At 46.0% G+C, this 26,161-nt stretch overlaps 1 protein-coding gene across 3 annotated transcripts in view; it reads left to right on the forward strand.

Annotated features, from left to right (window-relative positions):
* The window catches only part of LOC135912508 (BEN domain-containing protein 5-like), a 106,465-nt gene that overhangs the window by 74,111 nt on the left and 6,193 nt on the right, over window positions 1-26,161 (forward strand). For all 3 annotated transcript variants that reach the window (XM_065444970.1, XM_065444978.1, XM_065444965.1), the window contains 3 exons: window positions 649-776; window positions 17,736-17,961; window positions 25,364-25,459. In XM_065444970.1, the coding sequence (XP_065301042.1) occupies window positions 649-776; window positions 17,736-17,961; window positions 25,364-25,459 (450 nt within the window). The remainder of the gene's footprint in view (window positions 1-648; window positions 777-17,735; window positions 17,962-25,363; window positions 25,460-26,161) is intronic.

The following is a 26,161-nucleotide window of genomic DNA, read 5'->3' on the forward strand; positions in this document are numbered from 1 at the left end:
GACCATGAAGATGGGGAGAAGGGTCCTCAAGATAGAGTGGTGAGGATAGGGTGGGGTTTTTTTATGAGATAACGAAACGTTTAATGGCAGAGAACCTTGCCCTTCACCACACCTCAAGGCAAGGTGCTCCTCCCACCCGCCGTGGTTGCTCAGTGGCTATAGTGTTGGGCTGCTGAGCACGAGGTCGCAGGATCGAATCCTGGCCGTGGCGGCCCCATATGAAGGGGATGAAATGCGAAACACCCATGTACTTAGATTTAGGTGCACGTTAAAGAACCCCAGGGGTTCGAAATTTCCGGAGTCCTCCACTACGGCGTGCCTCATAATGAGAAAGTGGTTTTGGCACGTAAGACCCCATAATTTAATTTTAAGATGCTCCTCCATTCGTAGGGGTGTGGTGAAGCTGCACCCCCATGTTGCCCTGAAACCACTTCTCATGGCATATAACCTGCACCCCGACCTTACTGCTAAATAAAAAAAAATTCTTGGTGTGGCTTATATACGCAGCAACACGGTATATGACTCATAGGAAGCAATTTTACAAGAGTAGCAGCAGCATGCTTTTGGGATAGGAGTGTTTTCCTTCATTCTTGACTTACCTTAATATCATCTCACGATTAAACATTCATTTTGGCTTTGTGTTTCCAGATGTGGCTGAATCAGCTGATGATGACAGTGTCCATCAGCAGAGAACGGACCACAGACCCCCAGAAAATGATTACATGGAAGATGGCATCAAAACTCTCAAGATAGGATCTGCCAGAGAGGATGGAAAGGTAACTAGTTGGGATCTTGTAGAGCTCATTCCAATCTGGGAGCCCATTAGAAACGAAACAGCAAAATATGTATGTAGTCGAGCCAGATGATGTAAGTTTGCCTGTAAAAAAGTGCAAAAGCAACTAGGAGAAAAAAAGAAACTTATGTTGGGACGTGCACTTTACAGTGTGCCAAGGAGCTTCAACAGGAAATAATGTACGTCTAATCAAATCGCTTTATTTGGCGATTATTCATGCAAGAAAATAAACTAATGCTGGGACAAGAGGTATACTACATTTCATACTTAGCCGGTGACGCTGTGGAAGTTACGTAAGTATTTCCTAGGTATACTTTGTGGCGCAAAATACATTTCTGGAAAAGGGACAGAAGAAAGGGAGACAGTGAAGCGCCAAACTACCAACTGTTTAATGACAGCCTGAACAAACGTAAAGAAGAAAATACAACTTCCGCTCATGCGCAGGGAGCCAAGGTGTGGCAGAACAACGTGGTCATGATAACATGCTTTGGATGAAGCACATTTCTGCTGAATATAATACGATAGATGTATCGCTGACACAATCAGACCCTTTCTTTTTAATATAAAACGCTTCCAACAACTCCCTTGCAGTTTGGTCCCTACTTCTGCCAAGAATCAATACTCTTTCAAAGCATGGCCTACAACGACAGGCTTTACAGTGCGCAGGAAGATGCGCATTCTCATTCTTGCCGATGCTATTAGCGTGCTCCCTCAGTCTGTCATTAATACAACGTCCCGTTTGCCCGACGTATGACTTGCCGCAATCTAGGGGTATTTCGTAGACCACCCCTTCAATGCAGTCCCTGAAATGTTTGGCGTGCTGCTTCTGGCAGCCCCGCGGCCCCTCGCGTGTGATCCGGGGGCACAATTGAGCTAACTTGTTGGGAGCTGAAAAGACAACCGGAATGCCATATCTGGTAGCAACCTTCTTGAGGTTATGGCTCACACGGTGCACATAAGGTACTACTTCTGGCTTTTACTCGCTCCATTTCCTTCGAGTGCGTTTTCCCATTCGCAGCGGTAGTTTTCAGCTTCTGTAGGAGGGACTCGACCACGGCATTTAAGACAGACTGAGGGTAGCCTGCTTTTTGAAGTCTTTCAAGTTGATGGAAAAAACTCGCCTGCATTACATGCACGCATGACTTGCGCAGAGCCAATTCGAGGCAAAGTAAGGCGATTCCACGCTTCACAGTCTTAGAGTGCGCTGAGTCATATTGTAGCAATTCTTTTTTACCTCGAGGGAGGTACGCACAGCAAACGTGATCACTCTTAAGTGTTAGGTTAAGGTCTAAAAACTGCAACGAACTGTCCTTCGGAAGCTCGTTAGTAAAAGTAAGTCCTTTTGCGTTTGCTCTAAAAAGATCTAAAAGCTGCTCAACCATCTCATGGCATGGCAAGGGGCATCTATTGTCGATAACAACTAAAAAATCGTCAACGTATCTAAAAACTTTAAGAACATTAGGATGAGATGAAGTAAAAACACATTGTAGTGCGTGGTCAAAGTAGGATAAAAAGATGTCACATAAAATGGGTGCTACACGTGAACCAATGCAGATGCCCTCTTTCTGCAAAAATATGCCATGTTCAAAGGTTACAAAGGTGCGGTTGAGATAAGCTTCCAAGAGGGAAACAAAATTCGAAGCCGACATCTCCATTTTAGATACAAAATTAGCTTCACCACTTTCGTTCGTTGCGGACAGTTCTTTCGGACAGTTCGTTGCAGTTTTTAGACCTTAACCTAACACTTAAGAGTGATCACGTTTGCTGTGCGTACCTCCCTCGAGGTAAAAAAGAATTACTACAATATGACTCAGCGCACTCTAAGACTGTGAAGCGTGGAATCGCCTTACTTTGCCTCGAATCGGCTCTGCGCAAGTCATGCGTGCATGTAATGCAGGCGAGTTTTTTCCATCAACTTGAAAGACTTCAAAAAGCAGGCTACCCTCAGTCTGTCTTAAATGCCGCGGTCGAGTCCCTCCTACAGAAGCTGAAAACTACCGCTGCGAATGGGAAAACGCACTCGAAGGAAATGGAGCGAGTAAAAGCCAGAAGTAGTACCTTATGTGCACCGTGTGAGCCATAACCTCAAGAAGGTTGCTACCAGATATGGCATTCCGGTTGTCTTTTCAGCTCCCAACAAGTTAGCTCAATTGTGCCCCCGGATCACACGTGAGGGGCCGCGGGGCTGCCAGAAGCAGCACGCCAAACATTTCAGGGACTGCGTTGAAGGGGTGGTCTACGAAATACACCTAGATTGCGGCAAGTCATACGTCGGGCAAACGGGACGTTGTATTAATGACAGACTGAGGGAGCACGCTAATAGCATCGGCAAGAATGAGAATGCGCATCTTCCTGCGCACTGTAAAGCCTGTCGTTGTAGGCCATGCTTTGAAAGAGTATTGATTCTTGGCAGAAGTAGGGACCAAACTGCAAGGGAGTTGTTGGAAGCGTTTTATATTAAAAAGAAAGGGTCTGATTGTGTCAGCGATACATCTATCGTATTATATTCAGCAGAAATGTGCTTCATCCAAAGCATGTTATCATGACCACGTTGTTCTGCCACACCTTGGCTCCCTGCGCATGAGCGGAAGTTGTATTTTCTTCTTTACGTTTGTTCAGGCTGTCATTAAACAGTTGGTAGTTTGGCGCTTCACTGTCTCCCTTTCTTCTGTCCCTTTTCCAGAAATGTATTTTGTGCCACAAAGTATACCTAGGAAATCTAAGCACCAACTTGCCCAAGAAGAAGTCCTTTTGTTACGTAAGTAGTCCAGCCATAAAAGTCACATTCTGCGCGTGTTGCAGTGCTGTTGTTTTGGAAATATGACACTTTCTATGGAATAACTATACGTAATATACTATTTGTACAAATTGTGGATGTAAGATTGCATCCACTGTCTCACTACTTGGGCACCTTTGTTCTTCCAGTACGCGACTAACAATGTTTTGGTTGCTTGTGTAAGTAGTACATTGCAGCCACTGGTCACAGAATTGTGTTGTTGTGCCCATTTGGGAGTAAATAGGTTCAAATCTCTAATACCTTTCATATAAAAACTGTGTCATATGTTGTGAGATATAAGTACAAGATTAGTGTTGCATCAGATTGCATGTTGCTTACCTATAGTATACCTGCCAACGTTTACAATTGGATAGTAAAATGCACGATTTTTAAAGCTAGATTACAACTCTGTGTATAGACATTAATAAATTTATTAATGTTTATTAGTTTAGGGCAAACATTTTTTTTAATTAAAACAAAATCCTAGGCCAATTTCTCAGCCTCATTTTTTGGACTTGCAGGATTAATCAGACCGTCCTTCATTAGCACTATCCACTTAGTGATATAATGGGAACCAAAATATCAGTTGGCTTTGTGCGAATACTTTATGAATAGACATCATGAACATTTTTCTTTATCAGTGGCACAGATCATTCTTGCTTTGATTACAGACCAGAATACTGTTCACAGAGTCTCTGCAAAATACACTTCCTGAATTTCTTAAGTGAACAGTTGACATCATGAGTAATGAAACAAATTTTAGTATTTTTGCCAAATACAGTTAAACCTTGATATAACGAAGCAGGTAAAGTCGGCAATTTGCTTGGTTATATTGAAATTTCATTGTATTGAAATTTGATCTTTTATGCAAATAAGTACAGTTGCAGTTTGTTTCGTACGTGGAAATGGTCCGCAGAATTTTTCGAATGATTGGGCAATTGAAAAAAAAATTTGAATGAGAAAACAATTCATTTTGATGAATTTGAGAGCTGGCAACGAATTATACGGTTTCATGCCATCTTGATGATATAGTTACGTAGGTAGTACGAATTAAGCGAAGCCACCTATGCTTTCATGTGCACTCTGCCCCCGCGATGCTATCACCCGCACTGGGACGACGCTATCATAAAAGCACCTGCAGCTAGTGCCTCTTGCTCCAACTGGTCACGAAAAGTAGAGATTATGCAACCTTTAATACAGTCGAACCTCGATATATCGAACAACGCGGTGATTGTGAAATAGTTCGATATAGCCGGAATTCTATACATAAAATCGCTTAAAAAATGCGTAAAAATACTTCTGCAAAGCAATCAATGAACCAAAGGTGCGATCAGGGATCGTTGTTCGGAGCACATGTTTGGTTGACCGTGCGCAATTGGCTTAGGCCGCACCAACTTCGTCAGCCGTGTGAAGTCGGTGCGGTCTAGGCCAATCGCGCACGGGGCAATTAAGGAAATTTTCGGATACGAAAACTTCCTTATTGTGGGGTTTCGTATCGCCGGTTTCAACTATGTGTCCGACTGGTTTACCAACTGCTGTGATCAGTGTGCTGAGCAATGCCATTGGTGCCGTAGAGGAAGCTAATATAGCATGGAGATTTCAGGTCTACTAGACTTGGAATGCGTGAACTTAGCTGGTGGCTGATGCAAATATTTTATAAGGAGTGGTGCTTAGATGTTTTGGGGTTGTGTTAGATAGGCTTGTGCATAAGCACTCTTATGTTTTCAGTTCTTATGATAAGCAACGAGATAGAAGATTTTCCAGTTCACGCTGCCAATTCAGAGATGCCACTGCTTCCGTTGAATAAAAACCAATGCAGGAAAAATCTTTCACAATGTGGCTAATGATGTGCATCTCATTTGCGCAGCCAAGAGAAATTTCTACATACTGTAGTTATTGCTGCACCGAAAGGTTGCACAATGGTTCTTCGATGACCTCATACAAAATGACGTCATGTAAATTTCACAGAGAACGGGCTAAAACATCTCCAAATCATTCCACAGCAAGCGACAGCAACACATTCAAGCAGTGTTTCACCGGTTTGCACAAGCCAGAGAGGAGGAAAGGATCACTGCCCACTCTTTCCTCCTCGCCTGATGAAAAGGTCTATACTAAGCTTTGGCCAACTTTACGTCAATACAAGTGCCGTAGAACCCCATTGCTACATCTTTCAAGGAACCAGAAAAAAATAATTTAATCTGGGAAAATGTTTCATTTGATGATGCTTGCAGTGGCAATACTAATGACGCAAAAAACTACTCTCGCAAAAAACTTTGTTTCCAGTTGAACAGCAAGCCAACAAACTATTAAAAACCGTTATGGAGTGGTTGTAGCTATGAATCACATTAAATGAGGCTTGTGATTTACATCTGGCTTTTGGGTAAAAAGATTAATCAAATTCTAGAGTTTCATGTGTGAAAACCACATGATTATGACCTATATCATCGTAAACGACTGCTGATCAAGTTTTACCATGCAGGTTTCTTCAATGTGCAATACATGGGCGTTTTTGCATTTCGATAAATGTGGCCATGGCAGCCGGGATGTTATACGACGAACTAGTGCTTAGCAGCGCAACGCCATAGCCACTAAGCCACCACGACGGGTCTGGCGCTTCGGTAAAAGCTTTCATAACAGCCTCTTTTCAAGCACACACAACCCTTTTTTCAGTTTCTTCAAAAACTTGTACAATTGAATCTCAATAATTCGAACTTGTAGGGGCTTTGATATTTATTCATATATATGTAGTTTGAATGAAAGGAATCTCATTCCATGGACTTACTTGCAGCGTATGTACACAGAGCTAACACATGAGTGGCAAGTTCTGGAAACGTCGCTTCATGGCAGCATGGCGGCGCGTGCTCCCATGAAGCCACACATTTAGGCTAGATCTTTGCTGCTGTGAAGCTGCAGCTCAAGGCAGAATTCGCATATAACACGTGCCCCAACTTAACTGTTAAATAGAAAAAAGTTGGAGTGGGTTATATGTGCCGAAATATGGTACTCGCAATGAAATATGGGAGCAGCAGCCGGCGTGCGGCCGCACGCCAGATCAGAAGCGCCGCCATCGCGTGAGTTGACACACTGCTGAGAGCATGGTGGTTGTTGCGGTATGTTTGAATTAGCGGGAGTTCTTGCATATTGATATATATTATTTTGAGAGGACCACAGCAGCAGTTCGAATAAACTAGGAGTTGGAATTAAACAGCTTCTAATTAAGGAGATTCCTCTGTATATGGAAACACAGTGAAACCGCCTTAATTCGGATTTCACAGGACTGAAACAAATGTCTGAAATGACCAAAGGTCAAATCATCGAGGGTATCAAAAAAACAATAATGAAATGTTTACTACAAAAATGAATCGGAAAATCCTGTTCACAAAACCAGTGCAGAAGCTGCAATTCTTGTCATCTCGTGACTAATTAGTGCTCTCAGCAACGAAGGCCTTGTGACTTCGCAGTGCGCGTCTTTCTCCAAGACACGGTTTTCACTACAGCTCGCACATCCCTATTATTTTTTCGTCAGTGAGCTGGTTGTCAATAGATTGTCCATGCATCACGATGTAGCCGCTGCTCTTCATCCTGAACTGCTTTTCACTGAGTCAAAACAAGACCACTTTTTGCTGCAACTGCCGTGGATGAAACTGCAGCCGCTATCAAAGCCATCATGGACGGCGACCTTGCAGTTTTTAAGGCACACGGCCGACGCATGCACCGAGTTAAAACTAAACTACCATTTGCTGCAACAAGTTGTGTGCAGTATCAATATGATGATGGATGGAGACTGTGTAGTCTTGAAGGCATGCAGCCGATGCACACTGCGTCAAAACGAAACTGCCGTTTGCCACAACCGTTGCAGGTAAAACCGCGGTCGCTATCGATGCGATCATGATTCGCGACTGTGCAGTTATGTAGCCGCGTGGCCAATATGCGCACCGAGTCAAAACGAATTTACTAGGCCTCTTAGATTTTCGGAGTTCTGGAGGCAGCCAGCTAGTTCCGGTCCTGAGAGGAAGTCACATGAGCTGGAACCACAAGATTACCCGAAGCTGGCCATGGGAGAAACGTAAAGATGTTACCCGAATGACAGCAGCCATCGAGGCCTGAGCGCAGTCGGCATAGTCAGAAGTACCCGTGGTTAAATAGGCCATAGTCGGCCCATTCGTGCGTTGCCAGCTTTAAAATATATGGTTGCATTACGGGCTACAATCACTTTAGTGAGATTTTGTGCAACTTGGCACAAGACGCGCAGTGGGCACCTCACTTTGCACAGCGCAACAAATGGCCTGCAACATGTCCAATGCCAAGACGCTTAAGTGCGTAAAGTGATCGATGTATCCTCGAAGGCAATCGCATGGGGATGCCTGGTTGCAGCAATAACGCCACCCACTGGTGACATTGATCAGCTGGCATTGTGTCATCATTTGACAAGACACGGAAAAGCAGGATATCGGGTACATCTTATATGCATAACATTTTGTGCCAGACTGCTTGGGCTTCGATTTCAGAAAGTTTTTTTGGCTGATGGTAATGGGAGGGGGGGAGGGGGGGGGGGGCTTTTCTTCTGCCACTGTGCTGAAGGAGCTGAAGATGTGGCTGGCACATGAAAATTCAGGGTCTGTGACCATCAAAAAGTTTCACACGGAAAACAATATTGGGCGTGGTCATGAGAGCCATAAGCTAATGTACGTGTGGCCGTTACTTAACCAGTGCATTCTTTTAATGTCAACGGCGTAGTTAGAACACATCAGTTTCGAGCTGCCATGCAAAGGTACGGTGCAGAGACTGAGTGAACACTGGACAGCTGCGATGCCTTCGTTAATTGCATAAAAAGGGGATGGTACAGTCGAATCTCGTTAACCCTTTGAGGGTCGATTTTTTTTGCCATATGCGACCGCCCAGGGTCGACTTTTTTTATTGCAGACTCCAATTGTTCTCAGGGGCTTACTTCAAAAAAATTTACCGCAATTTTTCTAGGGTGACTGTAAAGTGAGAAAAAAATATTTTGCATTGGTATATATGGACTCTTCATTCATGAATTACAACAATAAAAAAGGAAATAAATTATAAGAATTAAAAATTTGATGCATTTTATACACATATTTCACGGCCTTGAAAATGCGCACACGAGAATATTTCACAAGGTTCAAATGTTCCTGCTCTTGCACTAATATTGACACGTGTACTTATCTTTATCGGGCGACCACGTTTCGCCGCTTAACAACTGTAATCACACAGCGAGGGACGCATCCGACGTTTCTGGAAAGTTATCGATGCTTCTACCCGGCTGTCTGTTGTCGCCGAACCTTGTGTTATCTGATTTCATCGCGTAACGCAAATGGTGTAGAACTTTGTGGAAAGCACGCGGGTCCAAACGATTAGTCTGGAACATTCGACGACTGCTCTATAAAAGCCGACGCGCTTGACCCGCTGATCAGATTTTCGACGATTGCCGAGCGTGTTCGCCGCTATCGTTGTGCTATAAGTGTAGCCTGTTTTGTGGGCACAGGTTCACCCAATAAAAGTTAGTTTTCTTGTTCACAGTATTGCTACTGTGTTATTCAACGTCACCACCATGTGACATCTGGTGGAGGTGCTTTGCGTTCATGCACCGGACGCCCCCACAAAGCCGTGACCCAAGCCCTCACTCAGAAGACACCAACGTCGACAAGAACCAGCGAGGTAGCCGCAGGCTGCAAGGACTGCCCCCGGAGCACGGACTTTTGCCCGAGACGACTAGGAGGATGGCCACCAAGTCCACCCCAACGGCAGCACCAGCGTCACCCGTCGTGCTGCAGCAGCCCAGGGAGCCTCCGACGTTCCGCAGTTCAACTTTCGAGGACCCGGAAAGCTGGCTTGAGACGTACGAGAGAGTCGCTACCTTTAACAACTGGAACAGCGACGACAAACTGCGATATGTGTTCTTCGCTTTGGAAGACGCGGCCAGGACGTGGTTCGAGAACCGAGAAGCCACCTTAACGACCTGGGAACATGTCCGAAGCAGCTTCCTGCAGACATTCGCAAGCGTCGTACGCCGAGAACGAGCCCAAGCGCTACTAGAAACCCGGGTGCAGTTACCTAATGAGACGACCGCGATCTACACAGAAGAAATGAGCTGACTCTTCCGCCACGCCGACCCTGAAATGCCCGAGGAGAAGAAAGTCCGCCTGCTGATGCGTGGTGTGAAGGAAGAACTCTTTGCTGGAATGGTACGAAGCCCACCGCAGACCGTCGACGAGTTTCTTCGCGAGGCCACCAGCATCGAGAAGACACTCGAGATGCGAAACCGGCAATTCGACCGCCGCACGAACTCGACAAATTACGCCGGAGTTCAATCACTGGCCACCGACGACCTGCGCGAGACTATCCGAGCGGTCGTGCGGGAGGAGCTACAAAAGCTGTTCCCACCATCACAACCACAAGTGGCTTCGATTGCCGACGCCGTGCGTGAGGAGCTCCAACAACAACTTGGAGTAGCCCCTGTATTGCCCCAGCCTGAGCCGCAAGTGATGACCTGCGCCGCCGTCGCACGCCGTCAAGGTCCCCCTCCGCGACCGCGCCAGGGCCCTGTCACGCCGCAGTTCCGTCGTCCGCCGCTGCCACCGCCAACATGACCACCCGTCGCCCAGCGCACCTACGCGAGGAAGACAGACATTTGGCGCGCTCCTGACCACCGCCCGCTCTGCTACCACTGCGGAGAAGTGGGTCATGTCTACTGACGATGTCCATACCGGGAGATGGGACTGCGAGGTTTCGCCGTGAACGCTCCACGCCCGCAGCAAGGTGAACGCCTCCGCGATATCGCCGACTACCTCGCCACTACTCAGTGGAGCTCTCGACGACCATCGCGTTCGCCATCACGAGGCCGCTACCTGTCGCCGCAGCGCCGACCATACACTGGCCCAGCCCGGGGCCGGTCAGCGAGCCCATATCCGGAAAACTAAAAGCAGCAACCGATGGAGGTGCGGTTGCTGTTCTACCTCGACGAAACTACCTCGACGACATAACGACACGCTGCCGTCCCGACAAAATCAGGAAGCCAAGACTACACCGATGAAAGACGACTTGACGACGCGATGTTCCAACTTCAGTTCAACACGACGCAGCCGTGATCCGATGCCAAGACCTAACTGTAACGCAAGACAAAGAACCACTGACCTCGACGTGCTTTTCGACGGCCACGCAGTCACCGCCTTAGTAGACACAGGAGCCGATTACTCCGTCATGAGTGGACCCATTGCCGCCCAGTTGAGGAAAGTTAAGACTGCATGGGAAGGCCCTCAAATTCGGACCGCTGGAGGACACCTGATTACGCCGACTGGAATCTGCACGGCGAGGATAACCATTCATGACCGGACTTACCCTACCACCTTCGTTATCCTCCAACAGTGTTCACGAGACGTCATTCTCGGTATGGAATCCCTCGACCAACACGGCGCAATCATCAACCTGAAGTCGAAGTCAATAACGCTGTCGGAAAATAAAGCGATACCGCCGGAGAGCCCTCGTAGTCACCACGCCTTGAGTGTGCTCGAAGACCAAGTGAGCATCCCGCCCCGCTCCAGCATTGTTATTTCGGTCGGCACCGAAATACCCGCTGACGTAGAAGGCGTCATCGAAGGCGACCAATGTCTACTGCTAGACCGTGAAATTTGCGTCGCAAGAGGGATCGCTCGACTGCATGGAGGGAAAACTGAAGTGTTGCTGACAAACTTCAGACAGGAGTTCAAGCACATCAACAAGGGCACAACGATCGCGTACATCGAGGAAATTTTGGAAACCAGTAATGCATTTGTCCTCTCGGATTCCGCCGCATCTACCCCGACGACGACGGTTCCCGAACCAGACTACGACATTAATCCAAGTCTCCCCGTGATTAAGCAACAGCAGCTCAGAAGTCTGCTCCGACGATACAAAGGCAGCTTTTCGACGTCATCGAGGATTCGGCAAACACCAGTCGCCAAGCATCGCATAATCACCGAGGAGTGCGCTCGACCACTACGCCAGAGCCCTTACCGAGTTCCGCCGCGAGAACGTGCAGCTATAAGAGAACAAGTCGACGAAATGCTGCGCAACGACATCATCCAGCCGTCGAAAAGCCCGTGGGCATCCCCTGTTGTCCTGGTAAAGAAAAAGGGTGGAACCCTACGTTTCTGCGTCGATTATCGTCGTCTGAACAAGGTCACGAAGAAGAACGTATACCCCCTCCCACGGATAGACGAAGCATTGGATCGGCTCTGCAACGCAAAATACTTCTCGTCGATGGACCTCAAGTCTGGCTACTGGCAAATCGAAGTCGACGAGAGAGATCGCGAAAAGACTGCCTTCATCACACCAGACGGCCTCTACGAGTTCTAGGTCATGCCATTCGGACTGTGCTCGGCGCCTGCAACGTTTCAGCGCGTCATGGACACGGTGTTAGCCGGACTGAAGTGGCAGACGTGACCAGGATGACGTCGTAGTCTTCGCTGGAAATTTCGACGATCACCTTAGGCGGCTTGCGACAGTGTTAGAAGTCATCAAGTCATCAGGGCTCACTCTGAAGCCAGAAAAGTGCCGTTTCGCTTACGATGAGCTTTTGTTCCTAGGCCACGTGATCAGCAAATCAGGAGTACGCCCCGACCCACAGAAGACAGCTGCCATCGCAAAGTTCCCGCAGCCAACCGACAAGAAGGCAGTGCGTAGATTCCTTGGCATGTGTGCCTACTACAGGCGATTTGTCAAGGACTTCTCACGCATCGCAGAGCCGCTAACACATCTAACCAAATGTGATGTCGCGTTCAAGTGGGAAATGCCACAGGCCAAGGCATTTCAAGAACTCAAACGACGCATGCAGACGCCGCCGGTACTTGCACACTTTGACGAGGACGCCGTTACCGAAATCCACACTGACGCCAGTAGCCTAGGCCTCGGTGCCGTCCTAGTCCAGAGGAAAGAAGGACTTGAAAGGGTGATATCGTATGCTAGCCGGTCGCTGTCAAAAGCGGAAAGCAACTATTCTACGACTGAAAAGGAATGCCTCGCCATCATTTGGGCTACAGCTAAATTCCGCCCTTACCTCTATGGCAGGCCATACAAAGTCGTCAGTGACTATCACGCATTGTGTTGGCTAGCTAACTTAAAGGACCCTTCAGGGCAGCTGGCGTGGTGGAGCCTCAGACTGCAAGAATATGACGTCACGGTAATATACAAGTCCGGAAAAAAACACTCCGACGCCGACTGCTTATCGCGCGCCCCCATCGATCCCCCGCCGCAAGACGACGAGGACGACGATGCCTTCCTTGGGATAATAAGCGCGGAAGACTTCACTAAACAGCAATGCGCCGACCCGGAGCTAAAAGGCCTCGTCGAGTATTTGGAAGGGAACACCGACGTTGTCCCTAGGGTATTTAAGCGCGGGTTATCGTCGTTCACGCTACAAAACAACCTGCTCGTGAAGAACTTCTCACCAGTCCGCGCCAGCTACCTTCTTGTTGTACCGTCAGCGCTGCGTCCAGAAATACTGCACGCCCTACACGACAATCCAACCGCTGGGCACCTCGGATTCTCCGGGACGCTGTCGAGAATACAGGAAAGGTATTACTGGCCGCGTCTGACCACCGACGTCGCCCGTTACGTCAAGACATGCCGAGACTGTCAGCGACGCAAGACACCACCGACAAGGCCAGCAGGATTACTACAGCCGATCGAACCTCCTCGCCGACCATTCCAGCAGATTGGGATGGATTTGTTGGGGCCGTTTCCGATATCAACATCCGGGAATAAGTGGATCGTCGTGGCGACGGACTATCTCACCCGTTTTGCTGAAACTAAAGCTCTACCAAAAGGCAGCGCAGCCGAAGTGGCGAAATTTTTAGTCGAGAACATCCTGCTGCGACATGGCGCCCCAGAAGTCCTCATCACCGACAGAGGAACGGCTTTTACAGCAGAGCTCACCCAAGCCATTCTGCAGTACAGCCAGACAAGCCACAGGAGGACAACTGCCTACCATCCGCAGACGAATGGTCTCACGGAGCGCCTGAACAAGACGCTTGCCCACATGCTAGCAATGTACGTCGACGTCGAACACAAGACGTGGGACGCGGTCCTGCCGTACGTAACCTTTGCGTACAACACGGCGGTGCAAGAAACAACACAGATCACGCCGTTTAAGCTGGTTTGCGGCAGGAACCCGACGACAATGCTTGACGCCATGTTGCCGCACGTAACTGACGAAGAGAATGTTGACGTCGCTAGCTATCTCCAGCGCGCCGAAGAAGCCCGACAGCTTGCCCGCTTGCAAATCAAGAGCCAGCAGAGGACCGACAGCCGAGACTACAACCTCCGACGACGCTTCGTCGAGTACCAGCCTGGCGACCGTGTTTGGGTCTGGATCCCGATACGCCGACGAGGACTCAGTGAGAAACTACTCCGACGCTATTTCGGACCCTACAAGGTCATCTGACGTATTGGCGCTCTGGACTATGAGGTCGTGTCAGACGGCATTTCGCATTCACAGCGGCGCCGCGCACGATCTGAAGTAGTCCACGTGGTGCGCCTTAAACCCTTTTACGGACGCTGACAAACTTCGTCATTTTCGTTCTTTTCTTTGCTACGAGTGCTTTTGTTTATTACCTTCGTTTGTTTGCAGCATCGGGTCGATGCTTTTTAAGAGGGGGGTATTGACACGTGTACTTATCTTTATCGGGCGACCACGTTTCGCCGCTTAACAACTGTAATCACACAGCGAGGGACGCATCCGACGTTTCTGGAAAGTTATCGATGCTTCTACCCGGCTGTCTGTTGTCGCCGAACCTTGTGTTATCTGATTTCATCGCGTAACGTGAATGGTGTAGAACTTTGTGGAAAGCACGTGGGTCCAAACGATTAGTCTGGAACAACATTCGACGACTGCTCTATAAAAGCCGACACGCTTGACCCGCTGATCAGATTTTCGACGATCGCCGAGCGTGTTCGCCGCTATCGTTGTGCTATAAGTGTAGCCTGTTTTGTGGGCACAGGTTCGCCCAATAAAAGTTAGTTTTCTCGTTCACAGTATTGCGACTGTGTTATTCAATGTCACCACCACGTGACAATATTTATGTCCATAGCGTGATCGAACTGCGTAGGTGAGCGCACTCAAGAAAACTGTGTGGTTGTGTGCCTGTCAAAAAAGCAAAACATGTGACAAACTTCCATTAATTTTTATCTTATCGTAACCAGAGGCAATTAGATTTCGCAAGTCTCCCCCTCAAAAAAGATGAAATGAAAACGCATGCACGGTGGCATCCTTCGTATATGCACCCCTGTGAGCACTAAACGAGCGATAAAGAGGTGGTCACCTTTTGAGCAATTAGTAACAATATAGCCATTAATTTTGTGAGCACAAGAAGCTGAAACCACCTGCGGAACAAAACCCAAATCGCTGCTCACCCATGCGCATGCCAATGCGCGTGCGGTAGTATGTAAATGCGCTGGATCAAACTAGCTCTAAAACAAACCATGCAACAAAAACTGAGAAAGGAAGGCACAAGAAAAAATTCCCTGTTTTCCCACATAGTGGAAGCACATGCCAGAAAAGAAAAAATTAGGAAATTGGCACGCTTTTTAAACGTACAGATGGCGCTGTAAATATACGGCATCGACCATTTCGGACTTGTTTGCGGCGCCGTATATTTACATCATTGACCCTGAAAGGGTTAATTTATCATTTTTTTAGTTAAATTAGTAAGTACAAGTAATTGCCCGTATGTTTTCCTTGGTGTCTTTGTTGGTTGGCTTCTCAAGATATGATGAATACAAATTAAGTCCTTGGTCAACCCCCTTCTTTCTTATTCTCTCTCTCTCTCTCTCTCTCTCTCTCTATATATATATATATATGAGAGAGAGAAAATGAGAAAAACGGGGGTTAACCTCCTCCTGTGTTGAGCGCTTCGGGCGCTCCAAGCCCTGTCATTTGAGCAGTCATCAAGACTGTTTCGCGTCACGGGAGGCGCGAGCTCAAGATTGCCTGAGCTGCTCTGGTTGAGACTAAAGCCCCTCCATCCGCGCGCCACCGCCGCTCTCTTAAGTACCGCCAACCGCCTTTTCCCCTCACACCAAATCTGGTTCCGGCATTTCCGCTTCCGGCGTTTCCGGTTCCGGCATGTCCGGTTTTAAGATTTCCGGTTCCGGCGTTTACGCTTCCCGGAGTTGCGCTGCGAGAATTTCCACTGTGATTGCAGACGATGGTGAGACGCCCGTGCTTAGCAACCGGTGCTAATTTGAGTAGCTCGCTCTAGCCATTCCACCAAGCGTCATTCGTGTGCATCTACGTGCTTGTTTGCGTACGCTGCGCCCGCACGCTTTGCCTGTCGTCCCCTTTCTCTGACAAAGTGCGGAGAGCCATGGGCTGGGGCACAACACATGAACATAATTCGCCGTACACATCTGCTCGCGTCACAACACTAACACAATTCGCCGTACACCTTTTCACGCGTTACAACACGCGCGCACGCACCAATTCACTGCACACCTCCGCGCATATCGCACAAGAAAAGCACACTTGCTTTCACTATGTCACTGAATGCCTTCCACGCAAATTTGAACTTGTTATGTTTCATAGCTTCACGTCATTGCAGTTCTTCACGCAGTGCCGCACTTGGGATGTTCGTTACCTTCGATCTGCCGTACGAGACAAGTTCAACCTCAGAATCAACAGATAAACTCTATGCGTCTGCCGTACAAATTGGCGTCGCGAACTCCTTCACTAAAGTCCCTCCATACGTGCTGGCTGAAAGGGATGTATGCTTCAAAACAAGAAGAATTCAAAGGGGACAAGCTGTTGTATTCCGCTGAAGTAGTAGTGTGCGGTCGCTGTTTTCCAAATGCACGAAAAATGAGAGCGGTCTCCAAGCATCCAGGCACTGCATTCCACTGTACGTTGTCTCTCGAAGCACAACCCGTTGCAGGTTGACGCGAAGCAGCGAACACGACCAGATCGCCGATTACAATAGGCGGTGGTTCTTGGATGGAATCGCATTAACAGTTTCAACCGCAGCTGGTGCAATTAAAGCCTCTCCGTAGACTCGAAAGTAAACAACGCTAAAAACATAGCGTCACTTCCACTCGGAACAGGAAGCTGAAGCTACGTAAGTTCCGCTTGACGCCGGAAGCTGAGGGGGTGAGTGGGAGAGGAGCGTGGAGGAGGAGGGTAGGTTGGCGGTACTTAGCTTGGTCGGCGGTGGCGCGTGGATGTAGGGGCTTTAGTTGAGACATGCTACCTGCTGCTCTCTTGCACTGTATTGATATTAGATTTAGATATTGTTATTGTTGTTATTATTATTATATTAGATGATGCGAGAGGTACGGGGATCAATACCCCGCACCTCCACCAGAATCTAATATCAATACAGTGCAAGAGAGCAGCAGGAAGCGTGTCTCAACCAGAGCAGGTCAGGCAGTCTTGAGCTCACGTCTCCTGGACGACTGGCGATGTGTCTACAGTGCCGGGCATTCCTCTTCACTACAATTATATGTGTGTGTGAGAGAGAGAGAGAGAAAATGAGAGAAAAGGGGATTAACCGAGGGGCCCGACTTATATATATATAATATATATATAGAGAGAGAGAGAAGTCAGATCATTTGCGGTTTGCCTCTCCACTCGAGAAATAGTACGCCATTGTTAATTAACAAAAGTTTGATTGCTATAAATAATGCACATGCCTGCTGGGACCAAAGGACCTGTCCAAAATATGTAATTTTCCAAACTAACGAGGTTCTACTCTGACCGCGCAAGGCATCGAAGTTCACGAGACAGCATATATGAACATGGGTGTAGGGCAGCCTCTGATGCCTTCGTCCATCTCCCCTCGGCTTGCAACTTTGTGAGCTGTGTTGAGATCAGTGAACAGCTACGATCTGAAGACCAAGTGTTTCCCGTCACATCTTTTGCCCTCATCCACACTGCATCAGATCTGCTGCTCGTATTGAAGTATATTGAAGTACACAAGTATTCAAGAGCTTTGGTGTGGGTCATAGAGGTGTAACAACCATAATTATTCATCCAAAAAGCTCATAACGCCTACTTTGTTTGTGAATGTGCCTTGCCATTCAAGATACCCTTAACCACTATATCATCGTTTCATAGAGCAAAGCGTGTGCTTCTGGCAATTATAACTACATCTGCAGCCTGCATGCTTTTTATAGATATATGCAGGCAGACATTTCTGGATTGAGAAGCAAGATTGGGACACATTGTTCAGTGCTCCTACTGATGTGAGGTTTTGTTCGGTGGCTGCATCCCTGTTTTGGACGCCGGAAGAGCTCTCGGAGCGCAGCGTCACCGGCTTGCCTGCAAGGTATCCCTCCCCACATGACAAGGCGTTGCAACCAAGGCCACCGCTAACACCTGAGAAGCTTGACACCCTGAAAGGTATGGTCATGTACTTACTTTTGCACTTTACACAGTTTTATTTTTGCTGCTCTGGTTTTCCTCCGTCACTACTACGTGACAGTATTTACTTGAATCTAAGCAGCAGGTGGGCCGCGCCTCCTATTCTTGCCACAGGATAGCCCAAAAGAAAGTCGCATGCAACTGTGAGTGTGCTCTCCTAGTCTTCCATTTTTAGTGTGATTGTTTAACAAATTATTTCTGTCCAGGAAGCATACATCTGAACATTATAAAAAATTATAACACTGCATTTGAGTCAGAACCTAATTAGTAGTAAATTGCTTAGTGAAATTATTCGCAACTGAAAACTTGCTCTAGCATATCAAAAATGCTATTATAGACTATGCATTAAATTTCCCGTGCCTAAATCTGAATTTTGAAGTATGAAACTCAGCCTAGTATGTATATGTTGTGCATTACAGAGTTAAACCAGTGTCATGATGCCTTAAAAGGGCCCTTAAACTGCCTTTGATGTCTAGGACACAATTTACATAAGCATGTTCATTGTGTGCAGAATGCTATGACAATAATCTTTTGTTAATATACTGGGTACATTTTTTTGGACAATACAGATTTTTTATAAGGAGGCTATAAGAGCAGAGAACGTGGCATTTTTGTAGGCTAATTCCTAGGCGAGGAGGACGAGGCGGCGAAGCTGGTAATGACGTGAACCTTAGAAGACCAATTAACTAAAATATATTAATTACCTAGCTTTATTAGTGCCTTGGGGCAGTTGTTTAAATAGCAAATCTGAAGGCAGTCAAATTTTAGTGCTCCCTCACTTTTTATTTATATTGAAAATCTCACCTAATTCGAGATACTTATAATCGAATTTCAATGGTAAATCCAGGCATTATTGTAACCGAGTGCCATGGGACGGCGGAAAAGGCGGTCCCATTATTATGCTAGACTGAAACGCCCTGTGACGACAAGTTCGAAGAAGTTGGAAACAGAACATCTCGGCGAGTTGCAGCACCTACTGATACAGGGTGCTTTGCCTGGCCAGCATGTGCTGCTGTGCTGGGTGTGCATGTGCTGGGTGAGGATTTGCTGTGTCATGCTGTCATTCAAACTTTGCCCCACACTTATTTATGGGGCGTCGCCATCTGGCGTGCTGTAGGTCGTGCTCACTTTCAATATTGTCTGCATCAGGCCTTCAATTTCGACGATGAATATTTCAAATTGCGTGCAATTTTTGTGTTTCTAAAAAATGGGTATGCCATAAATTGTGACACCCTACAAGTTTTCCATATGAACAACTGCCCTTAAGTAAATAATCTAAATGCAATTAACACATTTGTGTTAATTAGTCTTTCCAGAGTAACTTACGCAGTGGCAAAGTATTTCTGCTTCACCGTAAAGCTTATACGTGAATATGACAGGTATGTCACAGTCATAGGTTTTTTATAAAGAATCTGCATTGTTTTTAAAAAAAATTCTCTGTAGCAGCAGTGCTATGTTCCATGGGTTAGACACAAAAAAAGGAAAACAATTGCATGCTCCTTTCCGAGGTGTTTTGGTCTTAACACGTCACTCCAGCAGGTTCATGTATGTGATGTTACCAGAAAAAAAAGCTGATTAGTTGATCTGTCAATAACATCAGTTCTGATCTGTAGACTAGCACGCCTTCGTCGTGCAGTTTCATGCCCACTCTTTTTTCTTTTGTTGTTTGTGTGTCGTGCGCAAGAGGATCGTTTTGTACTGATAGCAGCAGGTGCAGTAGCTTGAGGGAGCACAAAGAACCCGAAGACAAATGAAGCTGCAAATGAGCGTCCATAAAAGATTGATGTGATGGTGAGCAGGTAGTTTTTATTGAGAAGACAAGAACATTTTCTCATGTCTGGCATAATTTGCAGCAGTTAAATTTTGAGATCACTGAAAGAAATGAAGTAAAGGGTCTGAGTCTGTAATGCTGCTTTATCTGCTTTGAATCTGAGCAGATGACCTCACATAGGCGATTATGGGTGTGTGAAGAGCACGGCGCCTAGCCCTTTCAGTCACGCTGTCTCCAGATTTCGCCAAATGAATGTTCTGACAAGCGGCGTAAAAAAATTTTGATGTCAGCGTAACTCTCTACTACACAAAAACAATGTCTTAAGCGAGAGTAATCAAAATAAAGTAATTTAAGAGGTGTGCACTACCACGTTTGACAGAGAGTTCTTGCGAGTTACTCTGTATCAGTGCTGTTAATTCGTGTTCTTTCCTGCATCAGAAGACCTTCATCTTAACAATAAGTGGGGCGTACGTTTGCACTAAATATATCAGTTTATTTTTTCCTGTTATTGCACATTACTCCTAATAGACGTAAATGTCTGTAATCATTAATTTTTATCATTATCAAGACTTGCCTGAAGAAATGTCAACACTACACAGGTTCCAAATGTTTTCTGCTAAATTTACGTTGTATCTTCCCAAAATAAATAAATTTGGAGACCATAATTTGTGACTGGATGGGCTTAGAGATGTAAAAAAATTTGTATATTCGCAGTAGGCTCCAGCTGAAACAAGCGGTCTGTAGTGCACATTTAATGATGCTCACTTGTGAAACCAGCAGAACCCCTTGTGTTCGGAATTTACCAAAAAGGGGCACTGAGGAGCAGTACTGTGTATGCTGATGCAGCATTCTTTCAAGGTTCTCCGAGGTGATTAAGTTGCCTGCCAGTGGAGTCTGAATCACTGCGAAAACCTGCGCATAAGTGTATGCTTCGTGTGCATCCAGACGGCTAGAGGTGAATGGCAATGCTTCACGAGGTTTATAAAAAAATTAGCCAAACTGACACTGCATCAGTCTGCTCCGGGGACTATAAATGAATGCTGAGCAACTGTCGGGCAAATAACCTGCCAATACCGCGTTCCAACGCTGAACATTGCCAGCTGCCATGGAAGCCAGCTGTCAACGTTGAGGTGCCAACTTTGAGGGTCACTTAACCACATTGTTGTGGACAGACTGTTGACATGCCCAGTTAACTGTATGTCACTTTTGATTCTGTGGGCTGCGAACTCTAAATACAGCTAAATGTAGATAATTCGAACTCGAAGGGACCGGACAATTTATTTGAGTTAAAAGAAGTTCAAACTAAAAGCAGGATTTGTTCTTGAAGTACTCGTGCACCATAGCACGATGCACGAACAGTGCTAGTCATGAAATATCACGACACGCAAGCACACAGCGAGTGAGGACCACAAAACTGCCCGAGCCAGCCAACACTCGCTTCCTGATAATGGCAGAAATGAAAGGCGGGCAAGCACAGATATTATCGAAGGTGAGGGATTTACGAGAGAATTGAGAGGGAGGACGAGTAAGTTGCAAGGAGAGTGGGGGGGAAGTGGATTTGCTTTCCTGCCATATTGATGGATGGCGCTAATTACCTCTGCCACCTAAGACTGCCATGACGGAGTTGCCAAGGCCAAACTGGGCCTTTGCCACTGCTTGTCTCTTCATGCTTGCGTGCTTTTTCATTCGTCTGATGACAAATTGGCGCTGTGTTTACATTCTTTGTCCTGCATTCTTAACATGCAATGTCTTATAAAGATGACGTTGTTGCCACTGATCATAACCATGTTAGTGTGCTGCCTTCTGCTGCGTTGTCGCCGTGCGCAAAAGATAAGGAGAATGAGGTACAGGGCGTCGTCTTTGCGTCCTTGTATTCAGCATCTGTCTTGTTGTACAGAATCGGATGTGGCACACTGTCTCCAATGACCTTTCCATCGGGACATCTTGGCTTAGACTCGTCATCGTAAAAGAAAAGTTGCAGTTTTTCTTGAAAGGCAAAGCATTGATTGCGATAGCAAATTACTGGACGAATACGAAGCAAGGATAGTAGTTTTAGGGGCCGTATAAGCTTGTAAACATAGCCATACTAACTAAATTAACAAGCATCGTGTCATGCGCACAAGCAAACATGAACACATCTCCCTCGATGACCGCGGAAATTCGCTATCAGAACGCTGGTGTGAGAAAATACGGCCGCAGCATTGAGCAAAGTGACATTTGTGCTGTCTATCGCTTCAATGAAAACTGAGCGCCGAGAACACACTATACGTACAAAGCTGCGATCTGTTGATGCAGCTAGACTCTGCCCCCAATGCAGATTGCTCTCAAGGTACGGCTGCACGACTGCGCACAGCCACCACATGCGCAGTTGCAGCCCCCACATATGCCCCCCCTCGCCCTCCTGCTGTGCCTCGCAATTTTGTGTGCCTCGCGCATGATGGAAGATGGCGCGCTACCTCCCCGCTCCATCTCTTTCGCGCAGGCGAGTTTGAGCCGCGATCATTGGCTTCCCTCGCACGCTTTCAGTCGCACATACAGCTTAAGGCGCATGGTGACTGTGTTATCACCCTATGACTATATACGGAACCTCGTGCACACGTTGAGGAGTCTCTCCAAAACTTTTCCTCTATAGCAAGGTCAGAGAAATCCTAGTTGGGGGCGGCGCCTTGGGATTTGGCGCACTGCTGAGAGCATTGTTGGAGTGCAGTATGTTTGAATTAACCATCGCAAATGCCTCCGCGTTTGAATTACCGGGTGTTTTCGCCCATTGGAATGCACATAATATTGACGGGACCACAACGTCAGTTTGCATAAACCGCAAGCTCGAATTAAGTGTGTTCCCAATAGAAGGGAACTGCAGTCGAGGATGGCAGAAGACTAGGTGGAGCAATGAAATTCGGAAACTTGGAAATTCGCGGGCGCTAGTTGGAATCGGTTGGCGCTGGACAGGGGTAATTAGAGATTGCAGGGAGAGGCCTTCATCCTGCAGTGAACATAAATTAGGCTAATGTTGACGATGATGATAATATTAACGAGATTCAACTGTATTTTCTTTCCAATATGCTGTTAAGAAATTTGGCTTGTACCAAATTTGACTTTGCCCTGCCCGCTGCTAGCCGCCTGGTTAGCTCAAATGGTAGAGCGGCTGCCCTGGAACCCACTAAACTATACTATAACAAATACAAAATATTAACAGCATCAAAACTTCACACTTACAAATTATTCCTCGAAATTTCACGGCAATTCTGGGAAGACAAATGTTCCTTCCAAAGTAAATACCATGGCAGAACGACAAATCATAACCTCAGAAAAACTCTGATAGGAAAACCACGTTGCAGAACGAAATACGGAGATCAAAAACTAGCAGTTCAACTTCCTAACCTTCTAAACGACTACCCCTTGGTATTGGACCTGCTAAATTCTGGAATATCAAAGCAAAGCTTTAAGAAAACGGTAAAAGAATTGTTACTATCCGAAGACTAATAGAAATGTTGAACTACAGGTATAGAAAATTTTGTTCATGTTTCTTGTTGTTGTTTTTAGAAAACTGTGTAAACTTTAACCTTTCAGCTACAGGTGTGGAAAATTTCGTACAGACTTTTTTTGTCGTTGTTGTGCTTCAATTGATTAGAAAACTGTATAAACTTTAACCTTTTTTTTCTTTCTTCTTACGCGAATTGTGTACTCAAGTGTTGAAAATGTGTACTACTTTAATTTCATGTGTGACCTCCTGAAAGCCTGCCACTGCCATGTTGCTGCCAATGTACGGGTGGCACGGCCTAGTCAGGCAAATGTTTTGCCTTTAGCCGTGTCCCCTAAGACAATCTGTTCATTGTCTTAAATAAATCAATAAAGAAAGAAAGAAAGAAAGAAAGGTAGTGGTCCCGGGTTTGAGTCCCGGACCAGGACGAACTTTTCGGGCTATTATTAAATGTGGGGGTGGATTAAAGAGAAATTTTGCAGCTATATTATTTGAATGTGTAACTATCAATGGATATGCGTTCTGTTTTACTAATGAACAACTTTTGCGGTATCATGAGTCTTCTAAAATAATATCCTAGATGTGGGGGTTTTGTCATGAAAGTCGCATTATTTCATTGTCTCCACCTCCTAAGTGTACACACCTATTAAGCATCGCTCCCCTAAGAATGGGTTACGAGCCTTTATGCATTGCCTTTTCACGTAAACGGTAAGGAACGTGATCTTTGGTGCATCAAGAGGACCTTGAGCTATGTGCATTCGTGGCTGTTTTGTGTGGAACCAAATTGTTTGCCAGAGAGAGTAACCGCTGGCAGTCTGAGCTACATTGGGAGCATGTCCGGACTATGTAAAGAAGTCTTCGTTCGTAGCTATTGTTTTCTGTTTGATTAATTTGCCTGCTAGCGAAGGTGACTGCCAGTGTAGTCTGAACCACAGTGAAAATGAGTGCATGCGTGTATGCTTCACCTGTGCATCTAGATGGCTATAGGTGAATGGCAACACCTGAAGACGTTTATAAAAATGATCTGATCGGACATTTCACCACTAGGCTCTGCCGCCGATGTTGAGGCACTGAGATTCAAGGTCACTTACGAACTGCGTTTTTGTGGATGGACGGTTGACATGCCCGGTTTACTGTATGTCGCTATTGATTCTGTGGACTGTGTGCTAGAAATATTTTCTTTCCCAAATACTGTTAAGAAATTTGGCTTGTATCGATATGCATATACTGTATATAGTTAATTGCTGATCATACGATAGCACACCCTAATTGTTCTACATTGTTACACCTGTTCTTTGCAATTTTTGACTTTCATAGGTTTTCTGTAAAAAAAATTCACAGCCATCTCTTAATAATGAAGTTTGCATTGTTGAGAGATATGTTGAATCACTGTCCTTTGTTTTGACCGGGCCTTTGTTTCTTTCACAAAGGCAAATGGCGAAAGCCGCTTATGCCAGTGCTCAGGAGGAGCTAATGCATCAATTCTGAGCCATGACAAGGCTATTTTTTTTTCACAAAGTGTTATAAACACTTGATTTATTGGGTCTCATTTCTTTAGAATGCTTTGCAGTTTTTCATTCTGAATAGGCAATGAGTTGGACCTGTACAGACAGCATCAAAATTCTTGACATCACAGGAAGTGGTGTGGGAACTTCTAGGCAGCAGCTTGCTGAAGCTGTGTTTGTGCTAAAAAATAGATTAAGCTTTGTCACATATATTTTATTGGTTAGCCTCATGATTAACGAAAAGAGATAACTCAGAAGCATCTCTTCTAAGGTGGCAATTTTCATTATTGGTGGTCCAAAAGTGTAATTTACCGATCCAACTTAAACATTGCATTCGGGCCTAATTAAAATGTCACTTCTGGCACAAAATACCTTCATTACATTCAATATTTACTGTGAGCATGTAGTTACATGTTGGTATCAGCAAGAGCTATATTTGCTTTGTTCTGATAAGTCATTATATCTGTGTTCATTTTTTGTTTGATATCCCTCTTTAGTGTCCCCATTTTGATCATCTCACAAGTCATTTCTTTTTGGTTGTGTGGCATTAAAATTGTCAGTTCCTCCTAATCAGCGAGAGCACTGTGTTGCAGTAAACGTGTATTTTTTTTTTCCTCTGTGCAGATCTATTTCGTATCTACGCTGGCAAGGACGCATTTACAGCGCGAAGGCTGAACGCTGTTCGCAGGCACCTGTCAAACAAGATCTGTGACATCCGCCGTGAGTGATCTCGCTTCATTGTGGAATACCTTGGTTTTACATTGAAATTTGTAAGGCATCCTCTAGGGAGCATTTTACCCACAAATTTGTCACATTGCTTCTTTATATAGGAGCCAAGAGAACTTGAAATGTCGCATTCTCATGCTGCCAAAAAGCGAGCTTCCCTGCCTACGTAAACCTCTCTTCCCTTCCCTGACTGGCTTTCGAAATACAGAATGTTCATTCTGATCAGAACTGTGCATACTTTTTATGCGATTAGCATTCTTTGCCTACTTCAGTCATTTTGAGCATTATCTATCTATATATCTATCTATATACCCTCTTAGCTGACCCAGTGACCCGAGTTGTTTACCTGCCTAGGCCCTATGTATGCGCTCATGGTTGTGATGCCGTTGTGGTCATTTGATTGTTGCCATGCCAGCTTTGTCATCGGATTTTCGTCATGCCGCCATCGTGACACCTTTCACTCCAACTCGATGGACCAAGTTGTCTTTAGCGTGGGCCACCAGGTGTGTGTTCATGGTTGTGATGCCGTCGTGGTCATTTCATTGTCGTCGTTGCAGCTTCATTATTCGATTCTTTAACGTTGTTGTGAAGCCTTCATCATCATACAATCATTGTGCGTTTGTTGTCATACTGTCATGATTCTGTTGTGGTCATTCAATTGTCGCCGTTCCAACTTTTTCATGCGACTTTCATCAT

The sequence above is a fragment of the Dermacentor albipictus genome, chromosome 1, assembly GCF_038994185.2.
Source record: "Dermacentor albipictus isolate Rhodes 1998 colony chromosome 1, USDA_Dalb.pri_finalv2, whole genome shotgun sequence".
NCBI classification, from domain to species: domain Eukaryota; kingdom Metazoa; phylum Arthropoda; class Arachnida; order Ixodida; family Ixodidae; genus Dermacentor; species Dermacentor albipictus.